This window comes from Nelumbo lutea, chromosome 5 (genome assembly GCF_056320005.1).
Source record: "Nelumbo lutea isolate HS-2025 chromosome 5, American lotus-T2T, whole genome shotgun sequence".
NCBI classification, from domain to species: domain Eukaryota; kingdom Viridiplantae; phylum Streptophyta; class Magnoliopsida; order Proteales; family Nelumbonaceae; genus Nelumbo; species Nelumbo lutea.
Genome location: NC_142688.1, coordinates 19334321 through 19357169, shown reverse-complemented (window position 1 = coordinate 19357169; position 22849 = coordinate 19334321). Strand labels below are relative to the sequence as shown.

The window sequence follows — 22849 nt, the reverse complement described above, 5'->3', positions numbered from 1 at the left end:
TAGATGAGGACCTGGATGCTGAGTTGGCCAGGCCGAGCTGGGGGCAGATTAGGTGCCGAGTTAACTGGGTCGAACTGGGCAGGTTAGGTGTCGAACTAACTAAGCCAAGCTAGGCAGGTTAGGTGACGATCTGACTGGGCCAAGCTAGGCAGGTTAGGTGCCGAGCTGACCAGAGTGCCAAGCTGACCGGAGTGTCGAGCTGCCTATTAGGTGCCAAGCTTCATAGTTCTATAGAGACCTGCAAGGAATCAATGTCAAAGAACCCGGGGTGGCTAACCCGGCGAGGTCGCTCCGATGTTTAAGTCAGTATTGGCGACACTAGTTGCTCTGGGTACTCGGAGTTTGAAGGAGAACGATACCATCCTTTCGCCGGTGCTTGTAGATGATACCGTCGATCGCCGCTATGGAAGGTGATGAATCAATTTTTTGTGTTAAGTACCTCGTCATTTGGTCTGCTTTCAAGTGGCCAATGACTCAGATGCTAAAGTGAGCTTTTGCTAGATGAGGACCTGGATGCTGAGTTGGCCAGGCCGAGCTGGGGGCAGATTAGGTGCCGAGTTAACTGGGTCGAACTGGGCAGGTTAGGTGTCGAACTAACTAAGCCAAGCTAGGCAGGTTAGGTGACGATCTGACTGGGCCAAGCTAGGCAGGTTAGGTGCCGAGCTGACCAGAGTGCCAAGCTGACCGGAGTGTCGAGCTGCCTATTAGGTGCCAAGCTTCATAGTTCTATAGAGACCTGCAAGGAATCAATGTCAGAGAACCCGGGGTGGCTAACCCGGCGAGGTCGCTCCGATGTTTAAATCAGTACTCTCATTGTAGACTACGAGCTAAAAATCACAAAGTAAGAGAGCTAGAATATGCTTACTTGCCCCTCTATGCCATTGGGGTTGGTACCTTTATATAGGCATTGTTTGGCATGGGCTTCATGCACCATATCCGAGATTTCTGAGAAGTCGTCTAAGTGGTCCGAGATTCCCTTAAGTAACCACCATGCACGTTGACCACCCTCCGGATCGTTCGGCACGTGGGCCAACTTCCAAGGATTGCGGGAGTGTTTGGATATGCATGCCAAATTTTTCGCCGAGCACGTCTCGCAGGTCGGCGCCTATGCCAGGCCGCCAGGTTGCGCTAGTGCCAGGCTGCCAACTTGCGCTTGTGTCAGGCTACCAGTTCGCATTAGGGCCAGGTCGCGCATGTGCCAGGCCACCAGGTGGGACACCATCAACTTGGCTAAGGCAAGTTGTTGCCAAAGTGGTTCCAAGTGTCACCTAGTTGTTTTGAGGTGCCATGTGTCACAATATCATTGGAGGGCCAAATCCACAATGAGGTAGAGCGCTTGGCCAAATTTGCCCAGGCGGCCAAAAGGGAAGAAACCTTCCAAGCTCAGGTTTGAAGAAATACAAGGGTAGCACTTGAAAGAGACCGAGTTTGTGATTGTCAAATGAAAAGATGAGCGGCTAGGGTTAGGAAAAAAATATAAATACATATGTTATTAATATTTTTATTTTATAAAATATTATTGGGTTGGGCTTTTCTATAAAATCCTGAGTCCGGTCCAAAAGGAAGTTGGGCTTACATAATAGGGCCCGAGCCCAGGCCCGCAAGCCTAAGAATATGTTCAAGCCCGACTGTGGACAGGTCGGGCTGTTGAGCTATCTGGCCCATGAACAAGTCTACTTAGGAGAAATGAATCTTTTCTAGAGTTCAAAAGAGACCTCCCACTAGGGCTCTACAAACAATTTTTAACTTCAATCGATCTCTTCTAGGGATTGAAAGAGACCTCCCAAGCTTTGAGCACCACTCTTACATAGTCTCCTTGACCTGTAAGTGGAAAGCTCTCTAGTTAGCTAGGGTTTTTGGGAAAAATCTGCAGCTTCAGTTTCTTAGCAATCTATAGCCAACTTCTTTCTCTTCAAGCCCTCTAACAAGAAGGCACAAAAGCTGAAAACTATGAACAACTTATCTATCAATACACTCTTGTAATCGAAGAGTGTATGTGATTAAGAGAAAGAGAAAAGCTTTGATACTAAGATGTGATTCAGTCTAATAAAATCAGAAAATAAAACTCAAATTGTAGAGAGAAAAGAGAGAGAAATAGAATAGAGACAATATTGAAGAAGAGGAAGAAGATGAAGAGAGAAGGAAAAGATGTTTGGTATCTTCACTCCTTACTCCACGAATCTTTTCTTAATCTAATCTTGATAGTACAATTACAATACTACCCCTAATGGGGCGGCTAGCTCATAAAAATGAATTAAATTAAAATAAGTAAAAAATTGATTAACAGCCCATAAGGACAAGGCCCACTAACAAACATAACGAGTAAGAAAGAATAAAAAACATAATAAGGAATTGGGGCCCATTTGGCTCAGTCTCTCTACAAACATGCAGGATATTCCACAAATAAGGTGGCATTTTCTAAAGCACATCTTATTCTTAATTTCTACCAAAAGAAAAAGAAAAAAAACAAATAAACAACCATGACCTAATCCGAGTTAGTTCGACTATACATATACATAAATGCATATGCATTTACATACATATAGGCTTACATGTTTGCGTATATATATTATATATACACATATATGTCAACTTTGAATGTGGTCTGGGCCTAGATTGGATAGATTGGCTTGACTTAGCACTAAGTTCAGGCTCAGAGCTTAGGCCTAATTCTTAAGGGTGAGCATAGGTTGACCTTAAATCCCGGCCAGCCAACTTGACTTGCACCCCTACCATCCACTTTCACCATTTGTCATATTGCCAAAAAAATAAGGTTTTCTTTTGGTTTTATTTTTTAATTGGGTTCAACTATGATATATAGTCAAAATTTATTGCCAATCAACTGATATCATAAAAGAGGTTACCAATTAAGGGTGTAAATAGATCGAATTCAAATTGAATCAGGTAATATTCAAATTCGAGTTTGATTAGAAAATTCAATACCCAAATTCGATTCAATATCTTATGGATATAAATATATAAATTGTTTATATAATTTAATTATTTATATATATATATATAAATTATATAAAACTTTTAAACATTTTATATATTATATATAAGAAGTATATAATCAGTCAAATTTAGGTGTAATTAAATTAGGTCATATCCGAATTCGATCGATTAGATATTCCAATTATCTGAATTCGATTCAATTATATCGAATCTTAATTTTGAAATTGGATTTTTGAATACCGTTGACACCCCTATTACCAATCAAAACAAAATCTAGTCGTATTCATCAAAATTCACGGAGTACTTTGATTAGTCAGAGCTCTTCCAATACCATGTCTTTCTAGTATCATAGATTTTCCTTTTTAAGGTTGAAACTTTGAATGAACCATACATACCAATCTGCACCTAAAAAAAAAAGAGGATTCGGGGATTGGTTTTGTAAAAGATATGGACAGCCACACCTAATCCAATGGATGGTTGGGTGAGCATTATTCGGTTAAAATCAAAAAACATAACTGAAAATTTTGGTTTTGGTTTTTTTAGTTTGGTTATTTCAGTTTTTAAATATTTCAGTTTCAGTTTTGGTTTTCATAATTTGAAATTCGGTAAATTGAAAAACCAAATTAACCGAACTTTGCTATATAACATGTAATATATAATATATATAATATATAATATATAATATATAATATTTAATATATAATATATTTATATATTAATATATTTAATATAATGAAATATGATTTCATAATATATTATATATTATATGTTATAATATATAATGTATATAATATATATATATATATATATATATATATATATATATATATGTATATATATATATATATATGTATATATATATATATATATTATTGAAATTTGGTTTTAACCAAAAACCGAACAAAAAAATTTGGTTTTTTTATAATTCGATTTTGGTTTGGTTTTCATTTTTAATTCAGTTTTTAGAATTTCAATTTATTTGATTCAATTTTTAACCAAATGCTCACCCCTTCATTTATAAAATTCCTCCGTTTCTATTTTTTTAATGTATGAAAAATTTTGCTAAGACTGTATTTATTTTTGGTGTAAAAACGAACTGGTGTAAAACTCCACTCTTGGTCAATATTTTTATACATTTGGATAGAGTATAAGTTTTACATAGAAAATCGATCTAAACCTCGCGCACGGTTGAGTTTTACATCAATTATCACACCTTAAAAAGTTCCAACTGTTCACTTTCATTTTAAGCCCATCGGTGTTAAACTCCAACGATGTTCAATGTAGTAACGAAATGACTATATTTAAATCTTAAACCAGATTGAAGGTTATCTCATCTCCTCCTAAGTCTGTCTTTGGTTTGATAGATTTTATTTTATTTTATTTTATTTTTTTTGTAAATCCAGGTTATTTTAATAGAAGATAAGAAAGAAATAGAAAGCGATTTATGAATAATATAAACTACAACAGTACAAAAAGGCTGTCAAAATGCTTCGTAACACATTCCTCACAGGTTGAAAATCCAACACATTAATTGTTTATTGTCTTGCCTTCCAAGGCAAGAGTCCTAACTAATCCAATTAAGTATATAATCTTATTCATTATCGTCATCTTCTTTAATTATGATTATATGTACCAGATTTCAAAGTCCTAATGTCTTTAGACACCCACTCTGAAAGTTCTTCACTGGTCGTCAAAGATTTAAATTAATGGTTAACACAGTCCAAACTGTATTGCAAATATAAAAAATTTAGAGAGGTCGCCAGGTCACTTAGTCGGTGGCCTAAAACTAATCCAATACTACCCAGCAATGCCATCAGCATTACCTTAGTCCTTAGTAAGTATTCATTTAATTTTTAAATGCTAAACAGAGTGTCAAGTTGCATTAAAACAAATAATTAATGTACAAATTCTTCAAACTTGAATGAGAAACAAGTTTTTTTGCTTTCACTAAGGGTCTGTTTGATTGTTGAGAAAATTGGATTGAGAAAGGATGGGATGAAAAATGTTGGAATGAGAAAAGGAAAATTTATTTTCTCACTTAGTTATAATGTGTTTGTTTGCTAAAAAAAATTGTAAGAAAATCCACTTTCTAGTGTTTGTTTTGCAAGAAAATTTTTTTGAGCTGATTGTCGCTAGTAATCAGAGACAAAACTTCGGATCGTCGCCAGCAAGATTGGATCCAGAAATCCAAAATTGCTAGAGATTTCAACTGTCCTAAGATAGCCGACAACCATTGAAACACGAAATTAACCATCATGAGGTAGAGATCGTCGCATTCGTCGTCGGCGTCGGCGTCGATGTCGGGTATCCCCCGAGGATTGCTCAACACGAGGATCGCAATCTGCTTCATTATGATCTTTGGCGTGTTCAATTGTTCCATGCTAGGATGGCGCATCTTCAGAATTCCTGGTGATGGTTGGCTGGGATTGGGGCTCAGAAGCGAGACAGAGCTTTCTCCCGTTTTGTTTGGAACAGCCACTGTCTCCAATGCCTTCCTCTTGTTTGAAATCAGGGTTAGGGTTAGGATTTGAGCTAGTGGGGGCAGTGGTGCTAGAGATGCGAGACAGAGCTTTCTCCCGTTTGCGGAGGAGAATCCTGAAATCTTTGAGGGAAATGCGAGGGATTGGCATGAGCCATCGCCGAGGGACGTCGGGCACTCTGTGCAGGTTCCCTCTATATAGTGTGATCGCTACCATCTCATTACTTGAATGTCGATTGATCAAAAATGACAACGACCGCCCTTCTGTTCCGTTTCCTGTTGCTTTCTTCTATTCGGAATTTGGACTCTCGAGTTTCGATCTCGGATTTCGCCCCTTTTCTTTCTTTTTTGATGTTTCTCGGCCGCCTGAAGGCGAAGGGCGCCACCTTCGTGAGGGAATGCCTTTTTTCTTCGTCCAATTGGAATCTATTTTACACCGCATCCCACCTTGTATTAGATTGCTCAGCTTGCATTTTCTTAGCATTTTCTTTTCTTACTAGGGTCGCACTGTTTTGGTGCGACCCCGCTCACTTAATTTTGGGATCCCGTGTCCCTCTTGTTTCTCATCCCAAAACACTGTTTACCTGTAAACAAACACAAGAAAGGAAGAATAATTCAGGAATATTCCCTTTTCTCATTACTTTCTTAGCAATCAAACAGACCCTAAAGAAAACAATAAAATCAAATGAGATAGATACAAGTTAATTTCAACGACCCTCTTGAAGGCTCGAATATGTAACCAAGGGATCGCTCTAATTGACTGCTGGTACTTGATACGTGGCAACAGGCATTTTTGGTGGTAGATTTGGCATCACAGCTTCAAAGTTGAGTAATTGAATCGCTTGCCTGATTGAAGGCCTCAGATGGTGATCAGGATGAGCACACCACAATCCAACAACCATCAAACACTCTACCTGTTTGGCATCGAAATCCATCTCCAATCTCTCGTCCACAGCCGTAAGAAGCCTTGCTCTTCCATAGAGATCCCAGACCCACTCTACCAACCCCACTTGGGAATCCTGTTCCATTAATGGATCCACTGATTTTCTCCCACAAGCAATTTCCAAGGCCACCACTCCAAAACTGAAAACGTCCGACTCTCTACTTGCCTTGCCTGTGCTAACGTACTCCGGCGCCAAGTAGCCCAAAGTTCCTGCTATACCTGTAGTCTGCGAGGCTAGCTCGTGGTCCATCAGACGAGCTAATCCGAAATCGCCCAGCTTTACATTGAAGTTTGAATCCAACATGACATTGCTCGATTTGATGTCACGGTGGACGACACATTGCTCCCACTCTTCGTGAAGGTAGAGCAAAGCCGAGGCCAACCCATGAGCTATCTTATATCTCACAGCCCATGTTAGAGGACTCTTCCTGCCAAAGAGATGAGAATCCAGGCTTCCGTTGGGCATGAATTCATAAACGAGTAGAAACTCACCTCGGTCATGGCACCAACCAATGAGCTGCACCAAATTCCGGTGCCTCAACCGGCTTATAATCTTCACCTCCGTTATGTATTCCTTCTTCCCTTGTCTAGATCCTATGGATATTTTCTTTACGGCTATAGCCAAATTTAAATCGGACAAGAATCCTCTGTAGACACCTCCAAATCCTCCTTCTCCCAACTTCCTTTCATCTGAGAAGTTGTCGGTTGCAGAAGCTAGCTCCTTATAGGAATACCTCTTGGGTCCAGCTCCCCTTTCGAAATCAATGTTTATAGATGTAAGCTGGGCCAACCCTTCGGCTTCTCTTTCTGGTTGTCTCCTCCAACGCCTCCTTAAGATTGCTACTGTTATACAGACCCCACCAATTAAAACAGCTGAGGTAACAACCAAGCTCACTACCAGTTTAATATTTCTATTGTTCTTTCCTTGATTCTCCGTTACTTCCAAACTGGAACTGAACTCCCACGATTCAAGAATATGGCGCTCGACGTTCTGGCCTGTAGCCGCCGAGAACCCGATGGTGACCCATTCAGGCAGAACCTTCATCAAACCAACCCGGTAAAATAAAGTAGAATTAGTTCGAAAATTGGGGTTATCTTCATAATTCCAAAACACACTCAGATTTTTGGTAGTAGCATTATAAGTAATCCAAACATCTGCAGTCTCTCCGCTGTGCAAGCTAGCATTCCAAGGAGCAAATACAGCAGAAGCGATGGAGTTGTTGTTGATTCCGACATGTGGGACAGGAGGATCCCATTCAGGGTTTGAGAAAGAGTCGAACTCGACCGCTACAATCTGGTTTCTGGATACAGAATCGCTTGTTGTAGTGTTAAATAAGCCGAGAAATCCACCAGCTGAGTTGGGTGGGATTTGAGAACCTACTGGAGCAAGAAAAAAGGTGAGGCCATGACCATAAGAGGCAGCACCCTGCGTGTTGATGGTGAAGGAGAAGTGGGTGGTGAAGTCTGTGAGCTTTCCGGTGGCGAAGTCCCAGAGGTGCAGCCGTTCAGCATAGATAGCCCAACCTACTCGGTACAAGTAATTAACTTTGTTGAACTCAATGGTTCCAACTGAAGGTATGGCATTGCCTTGAAAGAGAACATTGGTGGCTTCGGGATCAAAACGAGATATTTTGAAGGAAAGAGAGCTTGCAGAAGGGGTAAGAAAGATTAAGATGAGAATTATGAATAGAAGGGGAGGAAATGGTGAGTTGCAGAACGACATCTCCACAATTTTGAGAGAGAGAGAGAGAGAGAGAAGAAGAAGAAGAAGAAGAGAACGTTTTGGGGTGGAGAGAGGTGAGGAGAAGTGCTTGAAATTAAAATGGCACTCATAGATATCATATATTGAGCTGGTTGTTTTTAGATTTTGTTATACAGCTAATTGAATTCTCTATTGATGCCAAAAGGAAAGTATTATTTTTTGAGGTTTTAACATTCTCAACAATTGCACCTTATTTTTGAGACTAGCTAGACAGCTTAGATGTCTCTATCCTAGCATTGAAAACGAAGAGATCTTCACCAAAATTAATAATAAATAATCTGCTGAAATAAATTCTGCTTGTGGATGGAGATGGAAAACACAAAAGAATTGGCGATCTCCCACAAGAAATTCCAGGGGCGGATCTTCTTGGTCGTGTGGAGTTGACTTTGATAAAACATCGTATACAAGTTTTGCTGTTTTGCCTTTATCCATGGTTTGTGGTGTAACAGGTAAGCGCGAAGGCTGCTTCCGTTCCTGTCACGGCAGATGCCAACCATCTCTCCTTATAATCATATTTGATACGACACAACAACAAATCAAATTCCTTGATTCGAATTGGCTGAACGCTTTAGCTGTTCAGCGCAGCAAGCTGTGTAAGCAATGGTAAGATTTTACAGCATTAATAAATTAATGGGCTCATTATAAAAGATGCGGGCTCCATGTATTTTTGCCCTGAGTCATAATACTGTTTGTAGCAAAAGCAATGTTTTAAATACCGACTTGGAACTGGATCATTTTGGTTTTTGGATTAGTGGTTCGACCGTCCAATTTAAATAGAAGAGTTGTTCTGATTTAAAAAAATAATAATTAAAATAAAAAAGGCCAACAGCCATTGTTTGGATCGGGTTGAATCAGTCGCTGACCAAGTTAATAATTTTTGGTTCAAGAATGGTTTTAGGGTGAAATGGAACTGATTGCCTAAATAATTCTTGGGTCAACCAATCAAACCATCCTGTCCAGTCTGATTTTCAAGACCATGAGCAAAAGTGAATTCTTCTCCATGGAAGCTGAGGCTGAGGCATGAGCCCTAGAACCAACGTTCAAAGTATGATAATGCATTGTATTTAACAAAACGTCAAATATGGAGAGCTAGGGGTCTTTATACTCAAACAATAGAACCCCTCATAACATGTATATTAGGAGATTCATACATCCAACTTGTATGAAATCATGGTGCATTAGTGAATATCTGTGACATGTTAACTAAGATGTCAAATGATTTACTTACTTTTTCATTAGTTCATATTTTACAATATTGAATTATCATTAAAAACTTCAACAATATTAAAGATGTCAAATATATCATTCTATCACTACTACACTGTTTGCTTAAGCAATTCATGCACCATGGATTTTGCTAAAATTGATTGTTAAATAGTCAAGAATCTAATACTTTTATCACCAAAATAAATGCTAATGCCTAAAAAGCAATGCTTTCAAATCGACGTTGACCTAGACGGTCAAACCATCTGGCCCGGGAACCATCCAAGCAACTAGTTCTGTTTTATCCCAAACATAGTCCTTCGCCAAAAATTGTTGAATTGGTCAACAACCCATTGACCCATGTAGTTGTTGATCCATTCAACAATTTTTTGCCTTTTATTTTAATTTTTTTTTAATTTTAAATTTTTTCCTCAGAACGGGTTGTCCGTTCAAATCGGGGAGTGGATTAACTAGACACAAAATCATACACACCCAGCTGAACAACCTATCATGAGTGAACACACTAGTGCTCACTATGGGCCCCACTCAATCCCTAGCTATACTCAACACTGGCATGTTCAACCATAATAGGTAATTCAACTCGATGTGTATGATTTTGTTTCAGCTCGTCCAAATTGTTCAAACCAAATGGTCAAACCATCAACTCAAAAACCAGTGGCCATAACAGTTTTGGTTCCAGGTCAGATTTTAAAACATTGCTAAAAAACGAGTACAATAATAAAAGATATGCTAATGTTATGACATTTTTTAATCGAAAAGCTAAAAGAGAAACCTTCAAAATGAAAACATTCATGGAGATTTAGGCTCAGTTTGGAAGGATTGCTTTCTATACTGTACATATTTGTATTTGTACTCCTTCGAAACTAAGGCTTAAGTGTAATAGAACAATCAAGAGGAAAATTCTTAGAAAAGAAAATAAGAGATGCAAACAATGAGACATTTACGAATTGGAAGCTAACTGGGCATAGACATAAAGGATTGCACCAATGATAAAAATGTGGTGCGAGTTTAAGGTCCCAGAAGAGATAAACTGGATGCCAAAGATTGGCCACTTCTTGCACACATAAAAAAAGAGCCAGAGGTGGGGTCAATTTCTGGTCGTAAATCTTAAATATATTATATATATATATGATTTTTGCTCTAATGTGATTTTAATGCTGCACTAAAACTACAAGATCAAAGCCTATTGTGGCCCCACTTTGAATTAGGTGAAGTGACGTTATGGTAGTGCTATAACAAATGCTCCTAACCCTGCCCCAACAAGTCATCAGTCGCAAATCAGGAATATCTCCCCAAGAATGACAAGGGAGATGCTTCCAATGTGTGGCTGCAGTGGTCACTTGGGACTGTTCCCAGCGTTTTGTTGGTAGCAGATCCCTTGTTGAACTCTATAGTTAGAGCCATTGGGGAAATATACCTTATTCTGCCATTGGGAAATGTGAATCTTCCTATAGGACTAATGGTAAAATTAGCACAACTGATTGAAAACTCAAGGCTTTATGCTCTGAAGACTGATCTGTTGGTAATATAGAAGTCTAAACAATAACGAGATAAACAATCAACATAATGCCTTCACAGGACTAGGGGTGTCAATGAACTGGTTTTGGATTGAACCCCATCCAAACCAAAATCAATTTGGACCAGGTTAGGATTAGAATCAATTTAAATTAAAACAAATTTAAACAAATTGGACGGTGTAGACATTGAATTAGACCGATCCAAAATATCCATTGGATTGGAATTGACCTGGTACATTTGTAATGGACTCACATTGGACTGGATCGGATTGGACCAAATCCAGTCCAATTGACACCCCTACACAGAACCAGAGAGATTGGAAATATTGTCAAAAAGTCAAAAGTACTCTCAAACTGGTCAAGAATAATTAACAGAACAATTTTAATAGATAGCAGCTCTGAAATTGTTCCCATGGTAAACTTGCACTCTTGCCATTCAGTAATCAGCCAGCCAAATCATATTAGTCTAAACCATCCGAATCAATTGTATATTTATGGACATTCAGGAAGAAGATAAAAAAGGCTATCCATTGAATGGTTAAAATCACAGCCAAGCTGATTTTCAGTCATAAAGACCTCTATCAAAAGAGTCCAATTTAGCAGCCCAGACCGATAAGACCATTGGCTCACCCACGTTGAACTGATGAGGCTAGGACGCTAGGTCAGGCAACATACAGAAAAATCAGACCTAGGACACCCCTAACATCTTAAGCAGAGCTCAAATATAGATGGGTTAGGATAGCTGGGAACAAAATCAATGTACAATATTGCTATCTGGTCTTCAGTAAATCAAGAAATAATTTGGTGCTTTTCAGTTTTCAATGCTATTATGTGATTGACCGAACCCTATCCCTTTTACATTTCAACAGTCATAAATTAATACCCACAAAACAAACGACAGAGGAATCTTATCAGACACCAGGTGTCCCAAAACAAACTTGTGGCATAACACACAAGGAGATAAATCATTAATTTGAAAAGAAAAGCAAGGGGATGAAGATGTCAGATGCCATTGCATGCTAAGAAGTCATAAGCACAATCTCGGCTAATACTTTACATGATCCTTGTGTGTTCAATACAGCTATTATAAAACAATAACTTTAGATCCTTTCAGATACGTGTAGAAATAATACATCACTTCAAGAAAACGTAATAAATAAAAGTCCTTCCAATCTGTTTTACTGCAATTGATTGCTGTCGATTTTTTTCTGGAGGAAAAATGACCCAAGTAGAACAGCAATGCCCGTTATTGCAATTGTTAATAGTAAGCGTCTCCGTGATAGATCATGTGGTTGCCTTCTATGAGCATCGTGCTCTCTTTCAGATGCACTTGCATCCCTTAAAAATTAAACAAGGAGATCCATTTTTTTTTTATCAGCCAAAGTAATCAAAAGTTTTGACCAATAAATGTAATGCATTCATGCGATGAGCCCTTGGATGCTAATGAACTAAATATTCCTGTATGCTCTCTCTCTCTGATTCCGTGGGGCTACACAACAGGGGGGTAGCCCATCCTCCAAACCCATAACCCCCCAATTCTCTGCCACAAGCAGAGCCAGAGACCTTTCCCACTGAGCCAGTTCTGAATTACAGTATGAACCAGAGTGCAAATGCACAAGGGATGCTTTTATTAATGATTTAGTTTCACCAGCATTCAAGGGCTTATCAAATCATTTAGATACTATTTCAAGTTTAAGAATCAACAAAAGATACAGTTTTCATTTTTTTTATAAACAACAAAATATATGTTTTTTACCGATAAAAAAACTATGTCTATTAAAAATCAACATTTCATAAGGGAATGCTAAGATAACAGAAACAAGGAACAGAGGAAGAAAAGGAAGAAAGATCCTCAAAGAGGCCCCCCCAACCTGCACTACTGTACAAAATAGGAGAGTTTAGAGTCATGCTATACATTATTACTACTCTACATCCAGATGTATTTTATCACTTTCTATTGACATTTTGTGTGGTGTGCCCAAGGGTGCTAATGTAATTTCTCCAACTTTTAGTATAAAGAATTTGTTTTCTCCTGGACTGGTCGACAAAACTGATTGCCCTTTCCAATCTGAAACCAACTTAGAAACGACCCCCAAGAAAACCAAAACAAATTACACGCCAGCCATTATATTTATAATAAAGGGTACCAACAACCCTACAGACACTAGGAACCTTGACAATTCAATATATATCCAAAAAACCATTCACAACTCTCCTGCAACTTTCCTACCTTAACGTGTGCTTCATATCCCACCCAATCTTCCCCAACTTTTGTTGTAGTTAAGACCAATAGAATCGCTGAATTCACCATAGACTAGTTCAGAACATCTCTTTGACCGTCCCTACCTAGTAAATTGACTTATCCATCTCCACATCAAGCAGCACAAGTGGGCCTTCCAAATGTGGCTTTAGAACCAAACCGACAGGGCATCTTAATGCTCATGTGTCCCAAAAGTAAGGTGTCTTCACAACTTGCAAGCCCAATATCCTAGGCTCAATCTTTAATACACAGCCTGAAGTTGAAACCAAAGAGTCTAAAACAGGGCTATTCTAGAGAAAAGGAGATACTCTATATATAGAAAAATAGATAGGAGAGCACATAAGAGACTCACCTTAAAAATTAAGAATATCTTATCCTCTATATTAGTTTAGAATAGATAGACATCAAGAGAGCTGAATTCAATAGCTGATGGCTTCACCAAAGGAAGGGGTGAGAAAAGATGCTTTTATACAGCTACACCTCCATGCCTAGTTAAGACTTCTTTGGTTTGGGCAGCATATTTTTGTCTTCCTTGTACGTCATTATATACACTCATGTTGTTGCTATGGTTGATGATCCCCATTACCAAAATTAAAAAAAAAAAAAACAAACAAACAAACAAAAACGAAAACAGAGCGATCCTGGAATGCTCATTCCCAAATACAAAATTTCCCTATCTACCCCCCTCTAGTAAGACAATTAGGGTATTAACTGACCCCAAAATTCATCTTAACTGTTCATTTTGGATGTGAGTGATCTTACTTTCCATGTGCTGTCTGAAGTGTGAAGTCCAAGACATGCAATCTGTAAAGATAAATAAATTAGTATGCAAGTCTCCATGAGTCAGTCCCACATTTTGGATCCAACAGATCTTGGTAGTTGAGCCTCCCCCAATGGCAGGGAAGTCTATGTTTTGCAATCCAAGCAGAAGTTAGGAGAACAGGTTACAGGTATCTTGACTAAGGTGAAAGAAATAAAGGAACCAGCTAACCAGCTATTTATCAATATCCTAACTGGAATGAGAGGTAAGATCAATTATTGTAAAACGGAAGGAAATCAGGGCACAGATCTCTAGCCAGGAAGAATGGGCAAAATTTTTGAATCTCCACCAATGGATATTGCTTTAGCTTTTTATGTTGATGAGTTAAGGGTCACAACCCTAACACTTAATAGTTATAAGTTGTAGTTTGTATTTGTGGTTTTGTTTCCATTGAATAAAAATTGGAGAAGAAGAAGATAAGGAACCAAATGATCTAATGAGACATTTCCAAGAATTGGGGGACAAATTGTGTAGCAGTATAGGGTTCTATCCTATTCATTGGCATTCATCGCATACTTTCTGTATGATGGTGGCTCAAAGGCTACTTGGCTCCAGCAAGAATCTCCAGAGACATTTACAAGTAACATCATGTTCCTTAAACAGATACACCCAAACCAAGACCACCCTCCATAAATTTGCAAACAATTTCCCACTTCACCAAGTGATCCCCCTCTTCTCCCAACTGTCATTCCAAAGGAAGTTCTTTTGCAACTGCTCAATTCTGTTCTTCCCTCTAGGAGGAATCCAAATACCAAAAGAAAGTACCTAAGTACATAAGACATGATTCGCTTGGTCAAAACCAGTTTCCGGTGTTCAGAGATGTGTTTAAATTTCCATGTAGCCAACCTCATCTCGAACTTTTTGTCACAAGATCCCAAATTTACAAAGTTCCTAGATTTCTGCCTAATGGTATGCCAATATATTAGTTCAACCATTTTTCCACTCTACAACCTAATGACAACAATTCAGCTAGAGAAATGGATGTTCTTTAGGTGACTTTTCACCAAATTAATGGATGTGCCAATTACTGCACCAAAACAATTAATGACACCTTGTGTGATACATGGAATCTCATTGAGCTTCACACAACAAATTTATATCATTAACAAAATGCAAATTTGAGATTTCAGCTCCTTCATTTTTACTAATAAAAATTTATTGATGTGATAAATTAGAAAAGGAAAAAGAGCTGACTTTGCTTCAGCCTTCAGCTAGCTCAGAGCAGTGGTTCTTATAAGTTATAATTAATTTTTTTTATCAATAAAATCAACTTGATTGTGATTAATGATCAAAAGGGGGAAAAAAAGATGGCAGTCAAAGAAGCATCTCAAACTATATGGACCAGAATGCAAACACATATGAACCATGAAATGTCTCAAGACAAACAGAAAAATAGTAGTAATAGAACAGTTCTTCAAGAGTGGTGCCATATATTTGGAGAAGAATAAAATAATCATTTGTTGAAGGCTAAAGTAAATAAAATAGTGTTCCATTTACCTAGAAAGTCTGGCATTGTCTTGAGCAAGACGACACTTGGTTTCATGGTCATTTCTTTCACGCAGTCTAATATACCGGCTACACAGATGACAATACTCTGTCCGGTTCCCGCATACTTCCTGAAATTAGGAAACAATGTCATTGAACCAGCAAATGGTACCAAGACATGAGAAAACAATCTTCAATTAAATTTATCAATGAATAACCTGATGTTTGAAGAGATCAACTGCAGGCAATGGGAATTCACAGTATTCACATCTGACAATTCTCTGGGGGCAGTTTTCACCTTTATGGAGGGTTAAATTTTCACAATCTACTGTCTCACTGCATAGCGAACAAGATACCTGCTTCATCCGAATTCAATCACTAACCTATAGGTAACTTTTTTTTTTGTATGGGTCTGGTTTTTCTTATTTGGCTATTAAAGAAGAAAGAACTAATTGATGAATAAAGAAGAACAATGCAAGAAAGAATTCAGTGTGAGTGCATGCATAAGCATTTTATTCATCATGTAATTATCAAATCGAACCATATTCCATTAGTCTTAACTATAACTTGAAGGTTAAAACACACATCATTGCTTGCCTGCTAGACCATCTATGCAGTAGCTAGAGAATATATTGATAACACTGAATGAGATTTTGTTTCTTTTATTCCTTAAAAACTTGATTGTTTTTATTAGTAAACAGGTTAATGTTGCCCATGCCATATGGTTGGGACAAGGCTTAGATAATGATGATGATGATGATGTTAGAGTTTATTAAATCATGCCAAGCATCCCTAGGTATAGGTTGGCAAAAACAACCACCTAGCCCAATTTTCTTTCCTTATTAGAACTGAATCCAAAATGGAGATTCCTAATTTACCCCTTGTTCGGCCAATGCATCAGCTAAACTATTTGCTGATCTCTTAACCCACTGAACAGTTGGCTACAACGCCCAAGCCAAAAGCTTTATCTCCCTCATCATGTGTTGATATGGCCATGGTCCAGCACTCCAGCCCACCACTACCTTTGAGTCTCCTTCCACAACTATGTTTTTGAAATTTGATTTTTCAGTATGTAATTTTAGGAAATGAATGTAGGCAGACCAATGCCATGCAGTTTTATTGAATCATAACTGAATGTTTTCAATAACACCTAACAAACAAGAAACATCAACACATTCAGCATCTCATAAAAACCACAATTTCAATACTGGTTTCATTGTAAACATTGACACTTTCTGACAAGCAAAATTTAGATTTCATTAAAAGAAACTCTTTTTGAAAAGTAACAACTAGATTTCATTAGAAAAGACTCCTTGCTACCCAATAAAGTGGGCAGTAGGCCAGAGGTACAGTGCCAACTCATATAATAGCTATTAGAGTATCACAAATAGATACCTGGCCCCAGTAACCCCCATATGGTCCCTTACAGCCCCTATTCTTGCTAATGGATCAGCCAAAGTATTTCCTCTTCTAGGGACCCATTTGAATAAGCTACTCAAACCGCTACCTAGGATTTGTGCCTGTCTAACTAAAGGCCTGAAACTCCAGGGAATATCCTCTTGTTTCTTCATCCAATAAATTATGGTTTGGCTAAGGTTTTTTTCCCCTTTTTGAGAAATGATAATTTGCAGGTTGCAGCCAGTGTTGCATGGGCACAGACAGAGGAGTCGGAATCTAACACATGTCCAACAGTCTGACTTGGAAAGATAAGAAAACATGGAATTGTGGAAACATCTACGGAAAAGTATATACTATTAAAATAATTCATATTTTTGGATACTAACATTATATACCTATGAAATACGTTGCCTTTGTTACTAAATGACATTTGATACAAAAATTGGACTCATTTTGTAGATTAGCTGTTCATCTATGTTAAATAAGCTAATAGATAAAAAAGGAAATGTTAAGTAGAAGTTCCCTCAAGAATCTACGGAAACTACGGAGTGTCAGATTCCTGCACATGTCCAGCATGACACATTATCCATTTAGAAGAGTCCATTCAGCTAGTTGCAGCCAAAGAAGGAAACCATAATTCTGACTAACAAGTCTTATAGATACATCATTTCATTAATAGTAAAACAAAGAAAGGGGAAAACACTTAAACCTCCCCTGGCTTTTCTGATAAGACCTTAAACCTCCCCTGACTTTTGGGGATAAAGGGACTTATGAATCCTTTCCGTTACATTACTGTTACAAACCTAACAGCAATCATTGATATCATGGATTTAAACATATTAAAAGTTTAAAATTTATAAGGCCAATTTTTCCCTCATATAATATCATCAAATGTTTGATGACTGAAATACCCTTAAACCTTTAACAAAAAAAAAACTTAAAACTTTTTACCAAAAAACCCTTAACCCAAAAATGGGTTTGTTTATGCAGTAAAAAAATGAAATACTAAAACATAATTACTCATATTAATAGTCCAGGGTAAAGTTGGAATTAGAAAAATCTATGTTATGGGCCCGGGCGTAGGATCTCGTCACGGGTTGGTCCACGGGGAGAACCTCTAGCTTCCCCTTGCCCCTCCCTTTGCGTGCAGACCCTATCGTGGTGACCTAAGGGGTGATTTGTCCAAGAGATCACCCTAACTCTCCTCGACTCTTCTCTTGACTGAAATTCTTGGATGCCTTTATTCAATAATAGTGGCTCCTTAAATAGGAGATTACAAGAGTCCTGCTCTTAGGGAGACTCCTTGCTGAATAGGGAGACCTCCAACTCTATCTTGATAAGATAAGACTGATAAGATAAGATAAGTCTCTCTTAATCCTAATCTAATAAGATAAGTCTCTCTTAATCCTAATCTAATAAGATAAGATAATCTAATCTACTAACTTAATAAGATAAGAATAACAAGATAGTCTACTTTAATATGCTGAATGGATAAGACTGTTGCTGCCGAATTGGATAGGATGAGAACACCGGATCATTGCTGCTGCTGCTCCCAATACGTGTCCACATCAATCTACTAACTTGATTGGAGGAATTAGTATGGGCATAATAGACATTTAATGTCTATATCCACTTAAAAGTAATAGAAGGGGTCTATAAGTCCCTTTATCCCCAAAAGTCGGGGGAAGTTTAAGGGCAGGTAAAAGTTCAGTAGAGGTTTAAGACCTTTTTCAGAAAACCTAAGGGTGGTTTAAGGGATTTACCCAAATATATATATATATATATATATATATATATATATATATATATATATATATATGTATATATATATATAGAATTTAAAGAGGGTTTTGACAGAGCAGTCCAACATAAAAGCAAAAGTGTCTCTCAAAAGGAGATTATACAAAATACATATTCTAGCATCCTCTGAAACAATAACTAAACAAGAACATCTACATAAATTTAACATACCGGGGCATGTGTACTCAAATAATGCTCTTCAGCATGTCTTTTGGGCACCATATCTCCACAAATTTTACATTTTTCCAGATTCCGGGAGCAATGTGCATAGTGCAAATCAATATTTGCGGCTGGAATAGCTCTGTCACTAAAAGCGTATAAGAGAAATTGTCAATTATGTATATTTCTTTGGTAAGAAAAATTGAATAAGAAATTCTCCAGAATGCATTACCAAGTCCCTACTCCCTAATTCCTATGTAGGGGTGAATAAAGCATGACCAAGAATACAAAAATGCACAAAAGGAATAACATCATACCGGTGTATCAAAGAGAAGCACCAAGAGAACAATTCATAGAATGAAGTAACTACAAGCAAGAGTAGTAACAAGCATGACCAACAAAAGAACGTAACAAGTAAGACAAATGTGTAAGTTCAACAAACCACTTGGCGTTGTCATCAGAAGTAAGATTTAAAACTATAGTTTTTCTAGTTGTCTTGGTTCAGTAAGACACTTTTTCAGATGAATTTTTAAGCGTATAGTCCTATGGTTTCATTGATAGAATGACAAGGAGGTTCCCATAGAATACGGTTTAAGAAAATAAATGCAGCTCGTCCATTGAAATCAGGTTGAACAATTAATAATTGTTGAAGTGTGTGATGACCAAAATATCATCTATATCTGGTATTGCTAACAAGAGATTATTATATGAAATCAAACATAGAATTCAGCAAACTGACAAGCATTTATAGCCACGTACGCCTTTAACTATAAAAAAATATATATAAAACAAATAAAAAGTAGGATGCCGAGTTAAAAATGAGAACAGTTGAAGATATTATTGCAACAATATGTAGTCACTACATCGAATTTGCAAAAAAAAGGAAAAAAAAACTAACTAATTCAGGAGGAGAGCAAAATTTTCCAAAAAAGAAAATTTTATAGAAACGAAAAGGGAAATTTAACTCTCATAAAGATTGTTTTGACGAAGAAATTTGAGGATTACAACAAGAATGCCTCACAGTTAGGAATCGCCACATCACAACTACGATAAACATTCAAAATAAAATAAGAAAAGTGAACATAGATTTCAGAACAGGATCATCTCTTACCAGTGACTGCAGATGCTTGTGACTTGTTCTGAAGGAATCTCCATGAAACCCCAAAGGAAAATCGATAAAACCCTTATCTCGTTTAAATATCTCTGTAGAGGAAGCAGAAATTCAGAAGAAATAAATAAAGGGATCATGCAAAATTGCGAGGGGAAAAGGAAAAGCTTTGAGTTGGATTGCAAGATACAGTAAAAGTACATAACGAGAAGGGAAAAGAAAAATCAAACCTTGGATAGAATCCGTCCTTGGATGCTCTTCGATTTCGATTGTGAAAACTAGGGAAGAGTCGATTTTTTCGCCTGCAAAAATTAAATAGTAAAGACTTTTCCGACTCCCAGCCAACCGGGTTTCGTCCACGTTGGTGATAGTAGTACTCGGTTTGCATTTATACGTACAGGGGCGTGATTCAATAGCAATCAGTAGCAAAAGCCGAATGCTCATTCTTTTAAACTTTACGATCGGAATCTTTTATTTGTTCCATCGCCTCCCATGTTTATATATTGTTTGCTCGTATCTTCTACGGTGCTTCAACTGTGCAATAATGCAAATACACAATCAACGACACCCAATCGTACATCACAGGAACATTCCTCCAGCTTAGATGATAATATGAAAGATCCAAACCGTCTATCTTATCAGGAATAGACCTGTTCATGGGCCAGGCCGGGCTTTTACTGTATTAACAATTTTTTTAAGGCCCGAGCTCGGCCCTGATAAAAAGCCCGAAGTCCGAGCTTGAGCCCGGGCCTAAAATTTAGCTTATACTATTATTATTATTAATGTTGAAGTAGCTGAATAGAGAAAAAGAGAGATTGAAATTATAAAGAAAAGAATAAAATATATATTAAATTATAAATATTATATTATTTATATATTTTATGTAATATATAAAATACATATTATATATTTTATAAAATATATAATACTAAGTCGGGCCGAGCTTTTTTGACAAATCTTGAGCCCGGACCGAAACACAGCCGGGCATACTGTGTTAAGCCCGAGGTCAGGCCCGCAGGCCTAATTATATGACCAAGCCCGACCAGGGTGCAGGCCGGGTCGTCGGGCTACCCGGCCAGGTCTAATCAAGAATGGTCCAACTTAGTCACTCTTTTTTTGTCTTCTTGTCCTTGTCCACTATCTTTCTCTCCAAAAAATAGCAACTGATACTCTTGACTTCGAGAGTTGGAGTTTACTTTACCTCCTTTCTTAAAAAAGCAGAGGCAAAGGGTAGGGGGTGCAAGTCAGATGGTTTGGGCTGTGTTTAAGCTCAACCCAGGCCAACCCTAACAATTGGAATGCCCGAATCCAATGTAAAGCCCGAATTGTACAATCCAAGTTTAATATAAGGATGAAATTATTGTTATCGGGTATTGTATGTATTGGATAAGTCAGATACGGATACACTTTGATAAGCTATGGATATATATAAACAAAAGATATAAAAATGATTGGATATGCTAGGAAAATATATATAAATCACATAAATACACTATTAATACTAAATCAAAAGCTGAATTATTTATAATAATGTATAAAACATATGAGAAATGCATACTTCAAAAGGTTATATAAAGAGAAACATTACAATCAGCAATATCATAACTCTAGAACATTCAAACATCATACAATAATTATCACTCTATTTAAATTTTTATAATTATAATTTTTCAATTTTTATTATTTTTTGAGAATATTTATTAATTTATTTTTTTGTATAAATAATAACTCTTTTTTAAATAATAAATATGTTTTCATTTTTAACGTATTTTTTATTTTACATACAATTGTAAAATAAAACATATAAACCATTTAAGATAGATAAACTATTTATAATTTTCAGTTTTTATTAATTTTATTGGAGAAATTAGATCTTAAATTATTCATTTCAGTTTTTTATAATTATAATTTTCTGTTTTCAGTTAATTTTGGTGGGAAAATCATTTATTTAGTATTTTTATATAATAACTCTATTTTTTCAAATAATAACTATGTTTTCATTTTTAATATATAATTATGTGTAAAATAAAATATATAAATCATTTAAGGTAGATAAAATATATTATTTTTTTAATTTTTAGCTTTATTAATTCTTTTGGAAAAATCAAATCTTAAATTATTTATTCCAGTTTCTATAATTATATTTTGTAATTTTTATTAAAGATGAAAAACAATCCAAAAGTAGTTAATATACAATTTGTCAAACTAGGCATAAATATGCTTCTATATTCATGTGTATTGGGTTGTATCCATCAATACAACACGATATGGCTTGATACGGAGGCGTATTGTGCCGATACATACAAATTGTGGGATACGTACCTAGTTGTGATGTATCATGTATCCATGACCATGGATATGTATCCTGTATCAGGAATATTGTATTGATGCTTTAATCCTTGAATATGCATAGAAATTTAATGCATTTGGGTTGAGTTTGGACCCGATTTGAGTTAATTAAATAACCCATATTGATATAAATATATGTTATATATGTATATATGTATTAATATATGATTTACAAGAATAATATATATGTATATACAAATATATATGTGTGTGTGTGTATACAAATATATGTATACATAGTCAGGGCCAAGTTTAGGCTATCTGAAAATTAGACGCGGGTCCAATATGAAAAATTAAAAAAAAAAATCCAAATTTTCATACCCAACCCAACGTAAGGATTGAAAATTCAAACCCAATCCGTATAAAATTGCTTGGTGCTTGGTAGGCCAATCAAGGCTTGGGTTGGCCGCCCAAATTATACCCCAATCTCAATCAGGGTTTGGGTTGGGCCAATCATAATACGTCATGTTAACCTGATATTGTGGCACCCCATATGCATAGAAATAAAATACATCGCCATTGGCCCAATAATGAAAGTGGATTGTTGAGGAGAGCAGTCTCTTCCCCATAGCACCTCAATCCATTCAATC

General features: G+C 36.8%; 2 protein-coding genes and 1 non-coding gene across 5 annotated transcripts; all 3 read right to left on the bottom strand.

Moving 5' to 3' along the window:
* Window positions 1–5057: 5057 nt before the first annotated feature.
* LOC148850774 (Concanavalin A-like lectin protein kinase family protein) lies at window positions 5058–8386 on the bottom strand. 2 transcript variants are annotated; one of them, XR_016098847.1, is made up of 2 exons: window positions 6133–8386; window positions 5058–6018 (listed from the first exon to the last, which is right to left on the bottom strand). XR_016098847.1 is itself a non-coding variant. In XM_088943129.1 (2 exons), the coding sequence occupies exon 1, from the start codon at window positions 8098–8100 to the stop codon at window positions 6187–6189; it is 1914 nt and encodes a 637-aa protein (XP_088799255.1). In that variant the 5' UTR covers window positions 8101–8386; the 3' UTR covers window positions 5058–6018; window positions 6150–6186. The 2 variants fall into 2 exon arrangements, 1 of the variants encoding a protein (XP_088799255.1); XM_088943129.1 differs by having other exon boundaries at window positions 6150–8386.
* Window positions 8387–8528: 142 nt separating this feature from the next.
* LOC148850773 (U6atac minor spliceosomal RNA) lies at window positions 8529–8655 on the bottom strand. The gene has a single exon (XR_016100129.1). It is a non-coding gene; the product is annotated as a U6atac minor spliceosomal RNA (small nuclear RNA).
* A 3215-nt stretch (window positions 8656–11870) lies between these two features.
* On the bottom strand, window positions 11871–20382 carry LOC148850772 (uncharacterized). 2 transcript variants are annotated; one of them, XM_088943145.1, is made up of 6 exons: window positions 20141–20326; window positions 19914–20005; window positions 18815–18950; window positions 15664–15801; window positions 15458–15576; window positions 11871–12218 (listed from the first exon to the last, which is right to left on the bottom strand). In XM_088943145.1, the coding sequence occupies exons 2-6, from the start codon at window positions 19955–19957 to the stop codon at window positions 12059–12061; spliced, it is 597 nt and encodes a 198-aa protein (XP_088799271.1). In that variant the 5' UTR covers window positions 19958–20005; window positions 20141–20326; the 3' UTR covers window positions 11871–12058. The 2 variants fall into 2 exon arrangements, with proteins under 2 accessions (XP_088799271.1, XP_088799272.1); XM_088943146.1 differs by lacking the exon at window positions 15664–15801 and having other exon boundaries at window positions 20141–20382.
* Window positions 20383–22849: the final 2467 nt, after the last annotated feature.